Source organism: Electrophorus electricus, chromosome 3 (assembly GCF_013358815.1).
Source record: "Electrophorus electricus isolate fEleEle1 chromosome 3, fEleEle1.pri, whole genome shotgun sequence".
Lineage (NCBI taxonomy): Eukaryota > Metazoa > Chordata > Actinopteri > Gymnotiformes > Gymnotidae > Electrophorus > Electrophorus electricus.
Window position 1 is genome coordinate 8,680,539 of NC_049537.1, and position 20,139 is coordinate 8,700,677.

At 41.3% G+C, this 20,139-nt stretch overlaps 1 protein-coding gene across 1 annotated transcript; it reads left to right on the forward strand.

The window, feature by feature from the left end:
• Positions 1-2,686: 2,686 nt before the first annotated feature.
• frs3 (fibroblast growth factor receptor substrate 3) lies at positions 2,687-13,793 on the forward strand. Its single transcript, XM_035524348.1, has 8 exons — positions 2,687-2,864; positions 5,895-6,019; positions 6,205-6,293; positions 6,496-6,682; positions 7,393-7,554; positions 7,868-7,989; positions 8,273-9,178; positions 9,334-13,793. The coding sequence occupies exons 3-8, from the start codon at positions 6,228-6,230 to the stop codon at positions 9,775-9,777; spliced, it is 1,887 nt and encodes a 628-aa protein (XP_035380241.1). The 5' UTR covers positions 2,687-2,864; positions 5,895-6,019; positions 6,205-6,227; the 3' UTR covers positions 9,778-13,793.
• Positions 13,794-20,139: the final 6,346 nt, after the last annotated feature.

The window sequence follows — 20,139 nt, forward strand, 5'->3', positions numbered from 1 at the left end:
GTCACATTAGGCCTATTTAGGAATACAACCACGTGTCAGTCCTCTGTTTAAGATGCTTAACTAGCAACATGCAAATGGTGGGTCATATGTTGTTGCAGACAAGGACATGGTTGTACATCAAAGCTCCTACAATCCATACTTGACAGTTGTGTATGTAATCTAAATGTATAAATATGTAGAATTTGATTTCATATGCAGTCAAGGCCTCAACACACTACAAACTGAGCTACTTGCTTGATCAACCAAAAATTTCCCGTTACAGCACAAAAGATTACCTTAATTATACATTTTTTGTTTATTTTAAAATTGCTTGGTTGAAAATAATCTAATGCTCACTTGCATTTTTACGTACTTCATACCTGTAGTGTTACTGGTTCATGTTGACTGATAATTTCAGGATGATCTCAGTCTGACATTTTAGGTACAAATGAGCTCATATACACATGAATTCTGTGGTCTATACTGCACTGAAAGGATGTTGCATCATTCCAGTTCTTTATCCTGCCTAAACATTTGCTCTATATTCAGAATTTTGATTTCATTAGAATGTATTTTGCATACATTTGGAATCTTTCTTGTGATTATTAATAGGAATGGGTGAGGTGTATTTAATCTATCAAATGTCAAGTTTTGAGAAATAAAAAATTAACTGTAGTTTTTCAGTTACTTGCATGCCATAGTTGCATCAAATTTGCAATTCTCAGAACACCAATTTTCTGAAACTGACACTTGTCTGTGGAGTTGATATGCACAGAGCAGTGAAAGAACACTAAAGCTGTTGCTGAAAACATTCACACATGGACCACCAAAACAGAAACTGCATAAAAATCCACAAAATTGAATTTCCTTAATATGTACTTAACTATTTCCAATAAAACAACTGTCATTAATAATTGCAGAGTCATTGCTAAAAATCACTGTCACTAAAATCTTAAAATTAATTTTCTTGAGCTATATATCCAAGTTGACTACTCTCCCACCGTTTAATATCAAACTACTTTCAAACTACTTCTAACATATCTGGCATACACTGATTACCCATTTCACCTGAAAGACCTACCATGCATCCATACTCTGTCAGTGTTTCTTGGTACACTTATATGTACAGTGGCAAAATGTGCCCCATGTGGTGTTATACAAATTTTCTCAGCTACTTCTACCCTGTACTTCACTAGTTGGTTATAGGACAACCAGACCACTGCTTACTGGATATTAAATGTCTGACAGTTCATTTTCAGTATCTCAGTGACACTGGTTTTTATAGCATTGCTGCAAGTTTTATATGAGACAAGGTCGCCTGCTGGGATTAGAGTTGTCTGGCTACGCAAACATAAAGCTGTCAGATGTCCTATGGTGAGAACCTGACCATTAATGAAGACTTAAGGTATGGCTAACACAAATTGTGCATAATCTGCAACTATGCATCTACAAGGTATTTCTAATAAATAAATGTTTAATAAATGTATAATAACACAGCCTGAAACACTGTCTTAATTTTAATACACCTTTACAAAAAATGAAATGTCATAGGCAGTGTGAATTTTGAATAATATTTGTATTATTATTGTAATAATAATAATTGATTAGGTTGATTGCATACTCTAAATTTTCCTATATGAATGTCACACACACACACTTATATGTATGTGTGTGCATGTGTGTATGTCCAGTGATGGTTGGTGCTCTGTCCTAGTCTTAACCTCGTCCCCTTCCCCTGCACCCAGGGGGCTGTGTGGTTTCTGATGGAAATAAATAAATTAATAAATAAATTAGAAAAGAAAGAAAGAGAAAAAAAAAACCTTTGCCATATCTCTTTGAATTAGATTTTTTTCTCTGAAAGCCCACTGATTTCTATTAATTTTGCAGCAGCTTGTTCCCATTGTCATAGAAAGCTTCTTTTCCGATGTCTGTATGTATATCTGTAATCTTAATTGCCACATTTAATAAAGTTGCAGATTTTTTCTTTGTGATCCTGAATTCATTAAAACATTTAGAGGTTTGTTTCAAATAATGTAGGAAAAGTTCCTGTTATCTCAGTTAACCTTCCTGCTCTTGGATTAGACTATTCTTGTATGAACAACATTCTAGTTTATTTTGCAAATAATTCTAGTGATTAACCAAACACTTTAGGACCATCTAGTTCATTTTTATAAAAGTTAATGAGAGGTGATTTTGTCTGTGAATCTCTGAACAAATCTTCCTGAAATCATGATTCCAAATATTTATTTTTTCTGTGATGCCTTTGTTCATGATATCTACATATTCCAAACCAAAATGGATAAGGAACAAATCAGTCTGCATCACTCTAGAACTATCACATTATTTGGAAACTTATTTTCATTGTGATTTTGTTAGGTCCAGTATAGCTACTATGTTGATCCACTCTGTCAACGTTTATTCAGTAAAAAAACACCTGTTTGGGGACATGCAGTGTTAGAAAAGTGTTTTATTTATTTATTTATTTGATTGGTCTATTTAGAGACACAGTAAGGTGGTTGCACACATCGAGAGCTGTTGCCAACACGTCATCGTCTGATGCTAAAACACATTCACACCTCATCTGGTCCTCCAGCGTTTTCTACCTTCTTGTCGCTCCACCAGCCCTCGTTGTCTGCCTGAACTCTCACCCTGGTGGTCGGGAAATGTCAAAGAGAGGCCCGTGCCGCAGCAAGGGGGCGTTAAGGGAAAAAAAATGCCTTTATTGTTTTCTTTCTATCCAGTTTAAAAATATGTATCACTGAAAGCATTATCCTAACCAGCGAAAACGAACAACGCCTGTCAGCTTTCTTCCTGCAACATCCGCTGTGGACTTCAGTTTGCATCCTTGATCGGTCTCGTTTCGTTTTGCAATCTTTGCCAAACATGTGAGTAGCAACCGCAGCTGAATTGTTCTGCAGCAACGCTAGCCTAAACATGCATTCATGCTCGCGGGACAGCGCGAACTCTATTGCATCTTTGCTTCCATTCATACCCTGTTAGTTTGTAGCCTGTCATTGCACTGGGTTTCTAACACGATTGTTAGTAACATCCAGCTGTAGTACGTTCGTGTAGTTACTACAACCTTTCCAGCAAGCCGCTTGTTTCGAGCTTTCTCTTTGAACGCCGCAAGTTATTTCATGATTGCTTGCACAATAGCGTTTTTGTAAATATTGTATTTAATCTCGTTTGTAGGGGTTGCTACATGATAGAACAAATATGGCTTCAAAATCTAACTGTTTTGACCAATTCCTGCTGTACAAAACGTTCGTGTTTGCCTTCATTAGATTTAAAAAACGACTTTGTCTTTGCTGCCACATAACCTGTACCAGACCCGGTAGTGAAGGTGCGAGACTACTAATTAATAACCCGTTTACTGCGTAACCTTGAGCTCCGGGGTCCGATTTTCCAGTTGCCAGTGGATCTGATCTCAATAGAAACAGGATAACCCGCTGCAGGTGTTAGTGAGCGCCTTCAGCTATACAAGGAACCAGTGGTAGATGAGTGTAGCATACATATGGCTTTTTCAAGCCATCGAGAATTCAGAAGTCAACATCGTTACTATGTTTGATGTTAACAAATTTTATGGTCGCATCGGACACTCAACCCCTCGTACACCCACCCCCACTCCCCGGATATTTCGCCCAAATTTCATCCAAACGCTGTGCAAGTGTGACTAAATCACACCAATGGAACTGGCGTGATTGCAGTCGATTGAAGCACATTCAGAGAGAACTGTATGCATGTTTTCTGGTCTGATCAGTGATCTTAGTCTAGGAGATATGTTTATAGGTTTTGAATATTTTCTTTAGATGATAAGAGGTAAAAGTACAATTGCAGGAATCAAAACAGTTAAAGACGTCACGTCCCTGGGTTATTATGAATCAGTACTTTAGCATGTTCATCGAACATGTTGAGCATTTTTTAAACGATTGTACGTATGTATTGTGCGTACAGTTGTGTGTGATTCTAAGCCTAACTTGTCTTGCCTGTTTATATGCTAAAGATTAGAGCTTTTTCAGTTGTAGTGGAAAGTGCAAAGAAGAACAATAAAATAGTCCCAGAATAGTTTAATCATAAGATTAAACTACATGCATTCTGTTCGTTATCAGGTTTTGTAGTAAGGTAGGAAAAATATTGTAGTGTTGGAGAATATTGCACTGCAGTGTTCTTGTTCTATGCCACCTGGATGCCAGTATGGGATTTTTGTTGTTGTTGTTGTTGTTGTTGTTGCTGTAAAACACTGTGAACTGCAAATATTTGAAGATAAAAACTTTTCTTTAATAATGGATACAATAATTAGAAATATGGCAATGGCATATAAATTCCCTAATATGCTTTAGTGTTACTGAACTTCTTAATCTCTGAATTAATATAATATATTTTTTTTTATACTTTAAAGCATTAAGATTTTGTGGTACATTCTAATGTCTCCCACTCTTGCCAGAATGTCCAAACCTAGTACAACAATTCATGAGGTTGCTGTGCCTTACTACAATACCTTTGCATTGATTATTCATTGTATTTTTTCCTTTTCACACCTTACTGTTCTTGTCATCTTTCTGCTGTTAAAGTTTAAAGCTGGAGATGCTTTGCCAGCTGTGTATGCTCCTTTTTCAACACTTACCCAAAACCCTTGGAACACATCTTTTTATTACCCCTGTAGATATCTTTTTTTTTTTTTTTTGCCTCAGAGGTAGATGTGCTGATTGTGGCATTAGAGTTTAAAACTATACAGGTCCTTTATTTCTTTATATCTTGCTTCTTAAGCAAAGATCTGCTATTTGTCTTTAATATATCATGTTGATTGTGTGAATATGTTGATCGTGGCCATAGACGCCTAAAGTTTGTGTGATGTATAGGTCTACACTACTTTTTTCTGTTTGTTTTCATATAATGGGGTCATATATGCAGGATGGGTGTAACCATGCCGGCACACAAATATTCTTATGTTAAGTTGCAAACACTACAGAATTTAAGGGGCATTGACCTAAATTTTAAAAATAGGTGCAGCTTGCTTATTTAAAGAAAACAGTGCATCAATATGTGCAGAGATCAGTATGAATGTTGTTTTGAGTGTATGATGGAAAGTGAAACCTACATATTTATGAATGGATCCAAAATATATATTTTTAGAACAGAAGAGACTTTTTGATGTCATTTACTTTTCTTATTTATCCTGCAAATACTTTTAATGGAAAATGTAATGGTAACTGTTAGAATTAGTTTTTAGGTTTTGTTGTGTTCTGGATTAAATACTAGTGGAAGAATCATTGTGACATCTTTAACCATTAGAAATAAGTGCAATGTTTCAACTCTCTTTTGTTTCCAATGAATAATATTGTATATAATGATTATGCATAGAGAGGGTCAATAATGTTCAATGTGTTTGTTTGTTTGTTTTTCACATTATAATTCTACCAGCATGTTGTATCAGTCACAGTTGACAAGCATATCATAAACAATGGTCTCCTCCTTACTACTCTTTCAAAGAGAAGGTCTCTTAACAGAATGCCTGAAGATCCATGTTTTCTCAATTATATGTGCTAAGCCCTCTCAGAAAAACTTTATTCTCAGTTTGTGCATTGCAGCAGTGATGAAGTTTCAGCTACAAGGAACTCATAGTCCTGGACTACCAATAGATTGTGATTCATAGATGTCCCAACAGCAGGATGTTGCTCTATGAGCTAAGCAATAGGTTATATTTATGCTTCACTAGCAGGGGCTTTAGCCTTTGAACCACTTGAGAGACAGAAATGTCATGTAAAGTAATTACACTTCACATCCAGTGGGAGCCTGAGGAGGCACTGCAGATTGACTTCAATTTCTGTATCTTAATCACAGCATATAATATTATGGATAACTCCTCTGGAAATAGGCCAGTGTGCTCACAGGAAATTCTTTTCTTTGCTTGTCAGGACATGTGAAACATTTCTGCACTGGGAGTTACTGCTCTTACCAGCACAAAATTCTCCTGCCATGATACCCAGCAAAGGATTCTGGGATTGACGTTAGCATCACTCCCACTGATGGCCTGGAACAGGTACATTTTTATACTCTGTTTATATATATATATATATATATATATATATATATATATATATATATATATATATATATATATATATATATATATATATATATATATAAACTGTTCTCCCTGGATGTTCTTGTATAAGTTATTTGAACATTGTCTCATTGAACATTATCATCCTTTTTATGTTACAGGTTTCAGCTAACCTGTTGAAGCTATGGGGAGCTGTTGGAGCTGTCTGTACAGAGACTCCATCCAAGACACCCACCCCACCAAATTTAAGGTATACACTAAGAAACACAACATTTTTCTATATACAACCGAGGTACATCCAGAAAACACATCAAAATCTAAAATATAAATCAATTTAAAATAATTATCCTAAAAATAAATAAAGTTAAAATAATGACTCTTAAAAATAATGCTTATCTTACCATAGAGTTGGTAGTGTGTCAGTCTGTAAACAACCTTTTTGTTATCTGCAGGTAACAAACGTGGATGATGAAGGGAATGAGCTGGGATCGGGAACAATGGAGCTCACCCAAACAGAGCTCATTCTGCACACGCGCAAACGCGATGCCATCCGGTGGCCATACCTCTGCCTGCGCCGCTATGGATACGACTCCAACCTTTTCTCCTTCGAGAGTGGGCGGCGCTGCCAGACAGGGCAGGGTGAGTGCACTACTACCTAGATACCATCTTCCTGGGTCAACAACTCTCACTCACATACTGGATTGATATTTGAGTTTGTGGTCATCAGAGAATAAGCTTTGTGTTCAATAGGTGAATCACCTCTGATAATTCAAATGGTCTTGTGCTTTATTACTGTGCTTTATTACAGTAAGTATGTTTATTTTACCTTCTTTGACTAAATAGAATCCTGGGGAAGTGATGTATAACATATTTGAAAGCAGATTACATTTAGACATTTATTTTGTTTGATTGAATTGATTGCATTATTGATTATCCACTGGGCAGTTGCTTTTGATCTACAAAACCCTTCATGGTGGATTCATTTTTAATCATTTTTTATAGCTGATGACAATTGATTTATCTTCACATCAAAAGGCAGTAGTAAGTCTTAGTCTTCAACTATGAGAGGGAGAAAAGACTACTACATGATGGATAGTAGAATACTGCCTCCTAGTGGCAAAACTAGTTATAAACAATAACAAAATTAATGTTTTAAAAAATTGGTATTTAGAGGTGTAGAACACACTAAAAAGATATCCCTTTGTCTCTCCCTAGAAAATTAGTATTAGATGTTCAGGTGTTTAATTTGAACATGCATTTGGTTGCATGTGCTCACTTTTATTTCTTATGATCAGGTTGTGGATATACAATGAAAGCTTGAGTAAGTGTTATGTTCTATGCCCTTGCAGGTATCTTTGCATTTAAATGCTCTCGTGCAGAGGAGATCTTTAACCTCTTGCAAGAGCTGATGCAGTGCAATAGTATTAACGTGGTGGAGGAGCCCATGATCATGACCCGGCCCAGCCACACACCGGAGATGGACCTGCCTCGAACCCCGCAAACACCCAACAGTGAGAGACACACACACACTCGTAGAATATATGACAAATGGATATAAACAGTGACTGTAGAAATGAATATGTAAATAAACTGGTAGTGGTCCAGTATCTCCACACTACATTTTTGCTATATGGATTGCCATGTGAATTTAATGATTTGTTATACAGGTCTGATATAAATGATATAACGGCACTCTGTTTATCACTAAAGCTTTTAGGAATCCCTTAGAATAAACCAGGAGAAATGTAGATAGAACCAAGATAAGTGTATATTACCTACCTGTGAAAGGATGAAGTAACTTTGCTTTGTGTCTGTATTGTGTAGCTCCTGGGTTTCCAATGCAGGCTTTTCCTAATGGATACCCTGGGTACCCCATGAGTGCAGACTCATCACAGCCTTCCCTCTCTGAAGACCACAGGCATAGCCTCATGGGGATGGATGACCAGGCAGGCAAACGCTCACTCTCCAGTGTTTGCACACATGCACACAGCTTAAAAGCAATGTGGGGAAATGAAGGCTGATTAATTTGAGAATTAGGATTTCAATCAAGAATCACATTTAAGGACATTTAGCCAAAAGTAGGGTTCACCTTGTTCAGACAAGCCTATTTGGGCAAACTGTACCTTAATATTACACTCTCCATGTAATGTGCTATGAACTATGTAAGCATACACAGCTCTTGAATGCATGTGCACACTAACTTCATGCGCATTTCACCTGTGTCTGCAGACACATACCTATGTGAACACAGTGAGCATGGAGAGTGACATGTCCAACCGCCATTGTGTACACTCCTTGCCTGAAGTGCGACCCCCCACCTTTCCCGAGGCCTCCACCACTTCGGCCATCCGTGGAGGTCAGGTCCCTGGACACTGCTGCCCCATGGATGACCCTCACAAAGACCCTCAGGTCTTCCTCCAGCCTGGAGCTCAGGAGGTGAAGTTTATGCTAGGTCCCACCCCAGCGCAGCGCCACCTGCTGGAACGAGACCGAGACCGCCACATGCCACGGCCGCTTCGTGCTCCCGATGGCAGCTCTGAGACTGAGGGTGAGGACGCTCCTCCTGTTCACATGTGCAACACTCACTCCTACCACCATTACCACCATCACCTGCACCGACACCCCAGCATGGAGCCCTGTCCGGGCAGCCAGCTTACATATGAGAACATTAACGGGCTCCGGGGTGGCCGCAGACAGAGGCTGAGCCCCAGCAGCGTGTCACAGTCACAGTCTGTAGCCTCGAGCAGCAGCAGCAGCACGACTGGTGAGAGCCACCCGCACTCACACCCACACTCGCTGCCGCTGGCACATACTCATGCCATGCCACTGCCACCCCAGACTTATGGATGTGAGCGGGGGCTTGGCACCAGCGGGCATCGCCGCTCTGCGTTGCTCAACTACGAGAACCTCCCTTCACTGCCACCTGTCTGGGAGTACCGTGCCCTTCAGCGTGAGGAAGAGGAGGAGCAGGATGAAGATGAGGAAGATGATGAGTATGAGGAAGAAGAAGAGGAGGACTTTGATGAGTATGAATATTCTGAGGGGCCTGGAACCCCAAATGGATATCACCAGGAAGGCGGTGGAACTGGTGGGATTCATCGTGATGCTCTACAGAACTATGTCAACACGGAGCAGGTGGGAAAACTCATACAAAGACATGTATCTATTCCTGCCATAGATCTAGCCACTAGACCCCTACAGTCCTCTGTTGTCTGCATACATGCATATCTGCATGTCTGCACACACACACACACACATCCCTTTAACCATGTCTTGTTTCCCTCATACAGATACAGCCTCCAACACATATTCGTCATGCTTGTCCTCCCCACCCTCATCCTCCTGAGAGGGGGGGCCGAGTTTTCAGCTTTGATTTCCGCCGGCAGCGGGCAGGACGTGGCGTGATTGGAAGTGCCGCCTATGAGCAGCATGGCCGTCATCCACCCCCTCCCCCCTCTCGACAGCTCAACTACATCCAGGTGGAACTGGAGGCTGGGGCTTCCAGTTGCCCAGGACATGGAGGAGGGGGTGGAGCTCAAGTGCCCCAGAGACCACCCCCTCTTAAGCGCGGCATGGCTACTACTGCGGCAACCCCTGTGTCCCGTCGTGGAGAGTGCTATGCTGTGATCGACTTACAGAAGACAGCAGCCATGTCCAACCTACAGAAAGCTCTGCCTCGCGATGATGGCACCTCCCGAAAAACTCGCCACAACAGTACTGACCTGCCTCTGTGAGAGGTGACTAGAGGAACAAGCGGAGAGAAAAGAGTCTAATTATGGGTAAGAGCAGAAAGGTGTGAGGATGGCGCTCTGGTGGAATTATTAACCTTCTCAGCATTATGTTAGATTCTCTGTCCCCACACTCATATTTTTAACAGTCTTTACACTCAAACCAAGTATTGTTGATATAGTCAGGTGAAAGTAAGTATATTTGGCTAAATTTATATGAGTGAATGCAATTTTTAAAGAAGGTCCATAATTGTTTTTGGTACCAGAGATGACCTGGTTATATTTTGGTATGTGTTTTGGTACAAATTGTTATGAAACCACCCCCTAATAACCAGAGGCTTACAACTGTTGCAATGTTAAAGATTTACACGATAAAATAAGGTATTTTAAAGTAACAACCTCATAAAACCTCACCTAGCTGTAGTCCCAAGCTGCTCTGTAATGGGCTAGCTGTATTTTTTCAACTAGAGAAAATCAATACAAGCTCTAGTCAGAGTGCTATGTGTCTAAAAGCTTGTTCATACACAGTAATTTTGCTCATGACCTATCTAAAGATCACATTGTATATTTTGATCTTTATCTTTATAACAAGTTTTTTGTTTTTTTTTTGCCTAGAGGACAAAATCCTATAAATTTGATTATGGAAGTCTATACTTTCATTTCATTTAGAAAAGGTCTTTCAATAAGTTGTCTCTTAGAGTAAGATAGAGGCAAGAAAAGTTTAAATAAGACTGGAAGACTGACTGTTCCCACTCCCCCAAGGAATCAATTATCTGTCAGTGATTTATGTTGAAGTATTAATGAAGTGCAAATTCATTAAGAGTGTGTATTTATGTAAATCTATGTTTTTGAAAAATTGTGTGAACATCATAGACATAGACATGCAGAGAGAAAGACATTCATTATTTTTTTATATCTGAAGAAAAATATCATTCCATAAGCCTTAAGTAGGCAGATTATATTTATTTAATTTATGATTATTTATGTATTTATTGATTTGTTCAATTTTGGTATTTAAAACATTATATTTGAGGTATTGCAGGCAAATAGGGAAACCACAGAATCCAGCTTGCAATTTTTAGTCTCTTAAGAATTGCAATTAAATGCTAAATAATTATATTACAGTGACATATTGTGCCAAACAGCTGAGTATACTGAATCATTGCCATTGGTGAATGTGGGATTTGAGGGCTAACTAAAACAACAACTGAAAATAAAATGCAGCTGTACTCTACAACTATATAAAGATTATTATAAGCTATCCAGGGATATAACCTTGATGATTTCAACTTTCAACATGTTTACCTATTCCTCAAGAAATCCCATTTATACATCCCAACGAGGGATGGTTCAGGACTTTTGATTTTACTGCATATTTATTGATTGACTTAGAAGTTCCAAAATCAGTCACAGAATTCCAGTCAACAGCCATGTTTTCTGTTCCACCTATACTAAGAGATAATCTGTATGTGTTAACCTGAAGATATATTTGCATTATATTGTGATAAAGACTAATATGGATGCTGGTTAGAATTCTGTAACTGACAGTTACTCAAGTTTTTAAAAAGGGGGGGGGGGGTATCTCCAAAGTGAAAAATGTTGTTAATGGAAGGTTTTCTGCACAGAGAGTGCAGAATATTAGTCCATAACTAGAGTTAATCTAGTGTATTAGAGTTAAGAATAGGGTGTTTAGAAAAAGACTCAAAATCTTTGCTTGTCTTAAGCAAGTCATTGGTTTCCTTTTTTATAACCTATTATGGACTTTCCACAATTCTTTCAAAATTTCAAACTCATATAACTCATAATCTTTATTATTTTGACATTTTAAGTTTATGATTGCAGATACAGTCCCAATAGTGCATACTCACCTACAGAATTGCTGAGGTTTGGAAAATAGGTGGAAAGTAATAATATTTTGCTAGTAAGGTGAGCAGGGAAGAAGGACTGGGTTTTCACACTGGAAGGGGCAGCCATACTGGACTGAATGAAAGGCCATACTTTTGATTTGACTTGTAAAAAAGTACTGTTATTAAATCATTTCTGTAGGACCATCATAAGAAAAAAGGTTTGGGTCTTCATGTTCTTTTGGGTTTTGTTAGGCATTTGAGAGCCTATGTTTTCACTGTCACAAGGAATGTCAATTTTTAAAGAAGACAAGAATGTTTTGAAAGGTCAAGGTTATAAAGAAATGTAAGTTGAATAGAGGTCTACATTTATTAATTACATATACCTGATATACATGCCCACTACTTAGTTATTAGATAACTGTTTCTATTTAGTAGGATCTAGCATCTCACTGCAGTAAAGCTGTAAGAGGGTTAAACCAAACAAAATTAACCTGTAACACATACACTCATACAAGTACATTACAGTTTTTGTAATGAACTCTTAAGAATGCGATGATAAACTATTTGGACACTTTTCAACACTTTTGAGAGAATCAATCTAGTTTTAACATCTATATTTTTGGTAATATGAAAAACATTTTGCAATAACAGCTATTGGAGTCATATCAACGTTTGTCTAAGTTGAAAGATGATCTGTGGTAAGAATCACAGACTTGATCACCTTTCAAAGAGGTCTTGATCAGCACAGGTTGCTGTCTTTCTCAGGCCTTGTCTTGATACATGTGTGTTGTGGATACTTAAATCAGGCTGGGGTAGGGAAATCGTACTTGTGTTAACTGTGAGAAGTGGGATCATAGATAACCTAATTGTGCCATAGGTGATTTTTGCCAAACAATCATTGAACAGAAATGTATTGTTATTGGATTGCAGGAAAGCTAAGGTACAGTAGAACATATCTTAGAATCCTGTTTTCATTATTTGTGTGAGGCCTCTTTGTATCGTGAAACTTTTTTTTTTCAGGGTTTTCCATGGTTATCATGACTTTTATTCCATTATCAGGGTAAATCTGAAGTAGCTCTTCGCTGTGAATCTCATGTCTTGGGTTATACTTTGGACCAAGACTAGTTGCACTGAAAATACAAATAGGACAGCAATGTTCCTACACTATTGTTAATCCCACTGTAAACGTATAAATTTCAAAATTTACAAAGAGATATTCAAGACTCACTTAGCATTTACAAGTAATTAGTGGCTTATCTGCAATCTTTGTTTAGACTTTACTGAATTTCATAGTTTTCATCAAAACAACTATGTACCTCTCTTTTGATGCAATGTCATACTTGGTATCTGCATTCATGAAATGCATCCATTAAGGGAAAGTTCTGTTTTCATCCCAACCTGAGATGAAGTTTCAACCGAAGAGGGTCTCAAAGGAAACCTAACTGAACACTGAATGAGTTGTTGGCAGTTGGGTTTCATATATTGTCTTAAGGCTTAGACAGCGCTCATTGACTGTGATCTACTGTACATTAATGTGACTGTGTGCCAAACGTGTCTGAGTAAGAAAGAATGAGAGCAGTTCATGCATGGACTCTTTTCTAGAGCCTGCTGTTCTGGATTCTCTATGAACAGTCTTACTCTCTGTATGATTGTAACACAGAGACAGGCGTGTAAACTGCCTACATCAGGCCATTTACACTTGATGTTTCTATCTCTCGCTGATGAAAAAATGTGTTACTGTTTTGTCTTGGAATTTCAAATTTTTTCCAGTTGGTTTCTTTGTATACAGTATTTACATTTTCTTGTAAGTATGTATCTTTGTGTGTGTACATAACATATATATGGGTATGCAGTGGCAGTCAGCTTCTCCTGTGTTCGTTGATGCAACACAATACTTTTGCCACAGCAGTCAAATTGTAGGATAAACAGTCCGTGCATTGAAATTCATTTCATTAGATGGACAATGCATTGTCATCTCTACAAAGAGATGAGAACTCCAGTAGTGTATTGTAGTTGCAGTTCTAACCCTTCCCTCCTCCTTACAATGCAAAAGCAGGCATGCCCCACACTGAATGTTATTTTCAGTCATATAAACCTTTGAAGAGAAAGGCTTGTACAATAACATTGAATGTGATTAAATGTAATGTCAATATTAAAAATTGAACTGTCAAGAAATATTTGTACTCACATGTAATTTTAAATGTCACACTGGGAATGTGCTAAAATGTAACATATCTTGGATCAGAAGACTGGAACATAGAGCCTAGTGTATGCAGCCTCTGTGTCCTGTTTCATTTGAGAGTTATTCCTTTGGCGCTAATATTCTGATATCATCTATATTAAGCCCTGGGCATACTTGAAAATTGTGTGATGCCATTAATGGACAAGATGCAATTATACATGCTTGTATTTTAGAGCTTGTGCACTCTATGAAAGTAAGGCCTAGTTGTAATTGTAATGTCTTATTAGTTCTCTCTTTTTTAATCTTTTGATCTGTGGCAGGATGCCTTGACTGGTCAGGAAATACTGTACAAATTTTTGAGGTTCTGTAACATTTTAAGGGTCTATGGTGTGACTATCTTGGCTATGATATCTGTTATTACTAATTTTCATAAGATGCAAGAGTGGGGGGGGGGAAGAATGGTGGAGAGGTTTTTTGGTATGGGGTAGACTTCAGGTAAAAAGACAAAACATTTTAATCTTCAACAGTCTGTAGTTATAGGAAATCCCTGTTACAGTAAATTGAATATAATTTTGATTCTTCACTGCAATATTAGCAAAATCCAGCAAAATATTAAATTCCTCAATCATGCATCCTCCATTGCTGCAGTTCACTTCAGAATCTGGAGTGCTCCACCAGAAGAATACTTACTGTTATATTTGTTTGTCCTCTGTAATGATAGTAGTGCATTCGTAAACCTATGTTTTGTTTTGAAGGCATATGGTTTGTTTTGTAGGCAAATGTTTCTTAAACCACCAAGAGGATTTTGCCTTTCTGCAACACTAGAACTCAGATATCGTTTTAAGGATCTTTGGCATTGAATAGGTGATGACAGAATCGCTGTATAAACTTTAACATAGTTTTTAAAAACTATGAATGCTTGGATATATTTCATATTGTGACGGCGGCGGGTTGATGGAAGCAAGAGGCGGGTCAGCGGAAAGGTAATCTTTATTCTCCATCGGAAATGCATGATGGGAACACCGGGATCTCAAATACAAAGAGTAGAGGAGCTAGTGCTCCTCTAGATGAACATTTATGCATGGTTTGTCTTGACGTAATAGGACCGCTAATGTGCAGCTCTGTCTCCTCAGATCTGAGGGTAGAAATAAAGCAGGGAGTGAATGGGAAATAGGTGAAAGCAATTAGTAATCAGGGGATTGTGAACGGGGCAGGTGCAATGAGTAGTCCCTAGCAGGGGTGGGTGTGTCTCTCTTGCTAACTGGCTGACCAACCGTGACAGAGCCCCCCCCCCCGAAGACCCCGCCAACCTCTTGGTGCATGGCTGGCCTCACCACCGTGGCGCCGGCTTCAGAGGATGCAGTCTGTGGAAGGAGGCAATGAGGTCGGGGTCCAAGATCTGGGAAGCCGGTATCCAGCACTGTTCCTCTGGCCCATGCCCCTCCCAGTCCACAAGGTAGTGCATCCTTGCACCTCGCCACCTACAGTCTAGTAGTGCCCTCACCTTGTACGCTAAACCCCCCCTCCACCCGCACAGAGGGAGGCAGGGCACCCGAAGGATTGGACTTCTCCGAAAGAGGACCTGCTACCACCAGCTTTAGTGCCGACACATGGAAAGCCCGAGAAGCTCGGCTGTTCCCGGGGCGGCCCACATGGTAGGTGACCTCATTAATGTGTCGCATGACAGGGTACAGGGCCTCGTAAGTCGCAGCCAGCTTCCTGCGGGATCCCGCACGGCCATCTGCCGTCGGCCATCTGCCCACACTTTCTGTCCAGGTTCATAGAGGGGCGTGTCCCCATGCCTCCTATCCGCCTTCCTCTTATAGGCGGCAATGGCCTTACGCAGGTTGTGATGCACCCCTTCCCACACCCACTCACTGCACCGACACCGCGCTTCCACCGCCGGTTGATCTGACGTGGGCGGATTCCACGGATAGAGTGGGGGCTGGAAACCTAGGACACACAAAAAGCGTTAGACCCATCGCTTCATGACGTAGAGAATTCTGGGCATACTCAGCCCAGGGGAGGTAATTACTCCAAGTCTCGGGTTGGTCTTGACAAAAAGACCTCAGTAATTTACCCAGTTCCTGGTTCTCCCTTTCTACCTGCCCACTGGCCTGAGGGTGGTAGCCGGATGTCAGGCTGACTGATGTTCAGTTTCCCCAGCAGTTCCTTCCACACCTTTGACGTGAACTGTGGTCCCCTGTTTGATACAATGTCTTCCGGCAGTCCAAACACTCTGAAGACCTGGTGAAAAAGCAGCTCTGCCAGTTCCCAGGCAGTGGGTAGGTCTTTCAGTGGCAAGAATCTCACCATTTTTGAGAACCTGTCCACAATCACCAAGACTACGGTGTTGCCTTCTGAAACAGGTAGGCCAGTTACAAAGTCTATAGCAAGGTAGGACAAGGGCTGAGGAGGAGTGGGTAGTGGCAGTAGCTTACCTGCAGGTGGTGTGCAAGGTGTCTTTCTGCGGGCACATACCGCGCAGGATGCCACATACCTGACGATCTCCTGGTTCATGGCAGGCCACCAGTAGCGAGCGCTTAGGAGCTGTGTGGTACAAGTAGCGCCTGGGTGACCTGTCACCACGGAGGTGTGTGCCCAAGCAACCAGGGCTCATCATTGACGGAGAGGCACAAAGAGACGGTCAGGTGGGTAGTGCAGGTGTGGATTTGCCACAGCTATCTTCCAGTCTAGGTCCCATCTGACTGTGGCCAAAAAGCAGGTGTGGAACAGAACCGGCTCTAGACTGGTGGATTGGGCTTCTGCGTGGTGCTGATGCGAGAGGGCATCCGCGCTCTCGTTTTTCGCACCTGGTCGGTAGGTCACGCAGAATGCAAACCTTGTAAAGAAGAGCGACCACCGGGCTTGCCGTGAATTGAGCCTTTTGGCGGTCTGAAGGTATTCCAGGTTTTTATGGTCTGTAACGACCAAAAAGGGGTGCCTCGATCCCTTCAGCCAGTGCCTCCACTCCTCAAATGGCAGTTTCATAGTGAGGAGTTCACGTTCTCCCACGCCATAGTTCCTTCACGCAGCGCTTAGCTTCTTGGAGAAGTATGCAATGGGCTTCAATTGCCTTGTCATTCCCTTGTGTTGGGAAAGCACTGCACCCACATTTGACGCATCTATCTCCACCACAAAAGGCTCCCTCGGGTCAGGTTGTTGCAAAACTGGAGGGATGGAGAAAGCAGCTTTCAGCTCCCATGAAGGATCTTTCTGCCTCTGGGTTCCATTTGATCCTCTTGGAGAGGCCACACCACAGGTCCGTGAGTGGTTTAGCTATCGTGCTAAAGGAGTCAGTGAACTGGCGGTAGAAGTTAGCGAACCCTAGGAAATGTAACTCCCTACGATTCTGGGGAGAACCAGCCCGTCACTGCCTCCACCTTGCCTGGTTGCATGCGTATGCTGCCCTCGCAGATGACATAGCCTAGGAAGCTCACCTCTCTGTGGTGGAACTCACACTTTTCCAGTTTGCAGTAGATGTGGTTTTGTAGAAGGCTGCCAAGGACAGCCCTTACGTCATGCACATGTTGGTCCCAGGAGGGGGAGTAGATCAGGATGTCATTGATATAAGCGACAACAGATCTACCCAAGAACTCCCAGGCCTACATCAATGAAGTCCTACGGAAGACAGAAGGGGCTGTGGCTAGACCATAGGGTAGGACCAAATACTCGTAGTGTCCTGAGGACGTGCTGAAGGCGGTTTTCCACTCATTGCCTTCTCTAATCCGAATGAGGTTGTATGCACTACAAAGATCCAGCTTAGTGAACCATTGGGCTCCCCTCAGCTGTTCGAGGGGACTAGGGGAAGGGGGTAAGGGTACTGTACCAGTAGCCTGTTAAACCCTCTATAGTCCACACAGGGTCACAACCCGCCATCCTTCTTCACGAAGAAGACACTCGCGGAGGCTGGCTAGGTGGAGGGACGAATGTACCCTTGTTGCAGTGCCTCTTTGTACTGTGCCATTATCTGATCGTCCTCTTGGGAGAGGGGGTAAACCCTACATCGGGGTGGAACGGCGTCACTTTTGAAGGTGATAGTACAGTCCCATTCCTGATGTGGGGGAAGTTGCGTGGCTTTCGTGGGGCTAAACAACACCTCCAAATCTCTATACTATGGGGGTGCCCCATGTGAACCACGTGGCCATGTGCCCACCATGGGTGGTAAAAAAGCGCCTTAAGCTCCTGAACGAAGCCGGCATAATCACTCATAAGCGGGGAGGCATTAGCCACGAGAGCGGCTCCCCATTGAGCCTGGAGACTACAAATGCCACTTTGGCGTGGTCGGGCAGGGGGGGCTGATACAAAAAGAAAAGGTTGCATTGCACGAGAAAGCCTTCACACTGGGTCTCCTCCATACGGCTCAGGGGTACTTCGTCTTTTACCAACATGCTGCCCGAGACTCAGAACAAGGGAGCGTACCTCCCCTATCTCCTGCTGTTGCTGCTCCATAACCACCTTCTGCGCAGCAAGCAGGTGGACTCACTTGGGGTTACTCACCTCGCTTCCCTTGGGCTGCACATTCTGTGACGGTGGCGGGTAGAGAGGCCACCAAGAGGCGGTCAGCGGAAAGGTAATCTTTATTCTCCATGACACATATAAGGTTGTTAATTCTATCATCCTAAACTGCAGGTCATTTGTAATAATTTTCTCCAAACCAGACAAAGCTTAATTCCATATGTAAACAGAAACAAATGACTGACCATAGATAAACAGCAAACAAGATATAATGTACATTTGCATTTTCAACACTAGGTAGATGCTCTTAACTAGAATGACATATTTATCAGTAGGGCAGTATGTATGATCTCTGGAAATGTAATAATGTAATACTAAGCCTGTTTTAGTATGATTTGTTATGATTTGAATGCTACATTTACCTCACCAGGGGGTAGCTAGTCAGCACAAAATCTCTAAGTGTGTGGGGCTGCTTTGTTGTCTCCAGTTGCTTTGTGGCTGTAGAATTAGGACTGTGGTTGTGGTAGCAGCAGCACTGTGGACTGGCTGGAGGTTTCACTGGAAAAGGGTGTGTAAACAAAAGCTTGTAGCAGTTGATTACACCACAATAGTGCAACATGGAATGTCACACCCCAGTAAACTACGTGTGGTAAAACACATTGGATATTTGCTCCAGAACTTCACATGGGCATGTCCAATGGCAGCTAAACTTGAGGGACAGCACTCTCTTGTGGGACAAGCAATAGAGCTACATCTGATCTCCAAGGCCAAAGGCTTGACCACAAAAGTGTAAGTCAGAGGATTGTGTTTGACCACTCATAATTGGCCCATGAACCATGCCCCACACTGAAGCATTTCATGGATGACTCTACTGGGTACTTTTGCATCAGAGAAAGTTGATCCCTTCTGGGTAGTGCAGAAGGTATAGCAATATACATGGGGCTTGTCTGGCCAGCAGAATCATCATCAAAGACAATGGAGCACGGTACTGCCTCTGAAGCTACCGCTAAGATGTGAACACTATAGTAGTATGGCCAGAGGACTCAAGGTACCAGGACATCCGAGGAAGAAACTGCAACAGGTATTTACAACTGTCAGTCTAGATTCAGGCCCTAGGTGTGACATAGATGTTTGACTCTTACACGTGCCTCCATTTACTCCTGAGTCATTAAAATAGTAAAGATCAATACTAAATCCACCCAGATTTTTCTCCTCTGCCTCTTCAGCTCCCCTGAATCAACTTTGCCTAGACTGGCATCCCTGTGGCCATGGGGTTGACCATTTCTAATCTGCCCTGTCATAAGTTCCTGAGACAGCACAGGCAGTAAGAAAAGCCATTGGCTTTCTGGCAGTGCTAGATTTATCAGGAATTCCCAGGGATACTTGAGGAGACTGAATCCCTTTGTTAAGTAACAAGGGGACACACGGGGAGAACATAGAAACTCCACCCAGTTTCCATGTTATATATTTGTAAAATCTAATCAGCGAATCACATGGTAGCAACTAAATGCTTTTAGGGATGTAGACGGTCTGCTGATGCATCAGCAGAAAGAGAAAAGGAAGAAAGGTGATAAAAGGTGATTTTGATACAAGTGATTTTGAACATGGTATGGTTGTTGGTGTTAGACAGGATGGTCTGAGTATTTCTGAAACTACTGGGATTACTACTGATTTTCATGCACAACCATTTCTGGGGTTTACAGACAATGGCAAAATGCCTTGTTAATGCCAGAGGTCAGAGAATCGCCAGACTGATTCAAGCTGATAGAAAGGCAACAGTAACTCAAATAACTATTTTGCTACAACTGAGCTATGCAGAAGAGTATCTCTGAATGCACAACACATCAAACAGAGCAGATGGGCTATGACAGCAGAAGACCA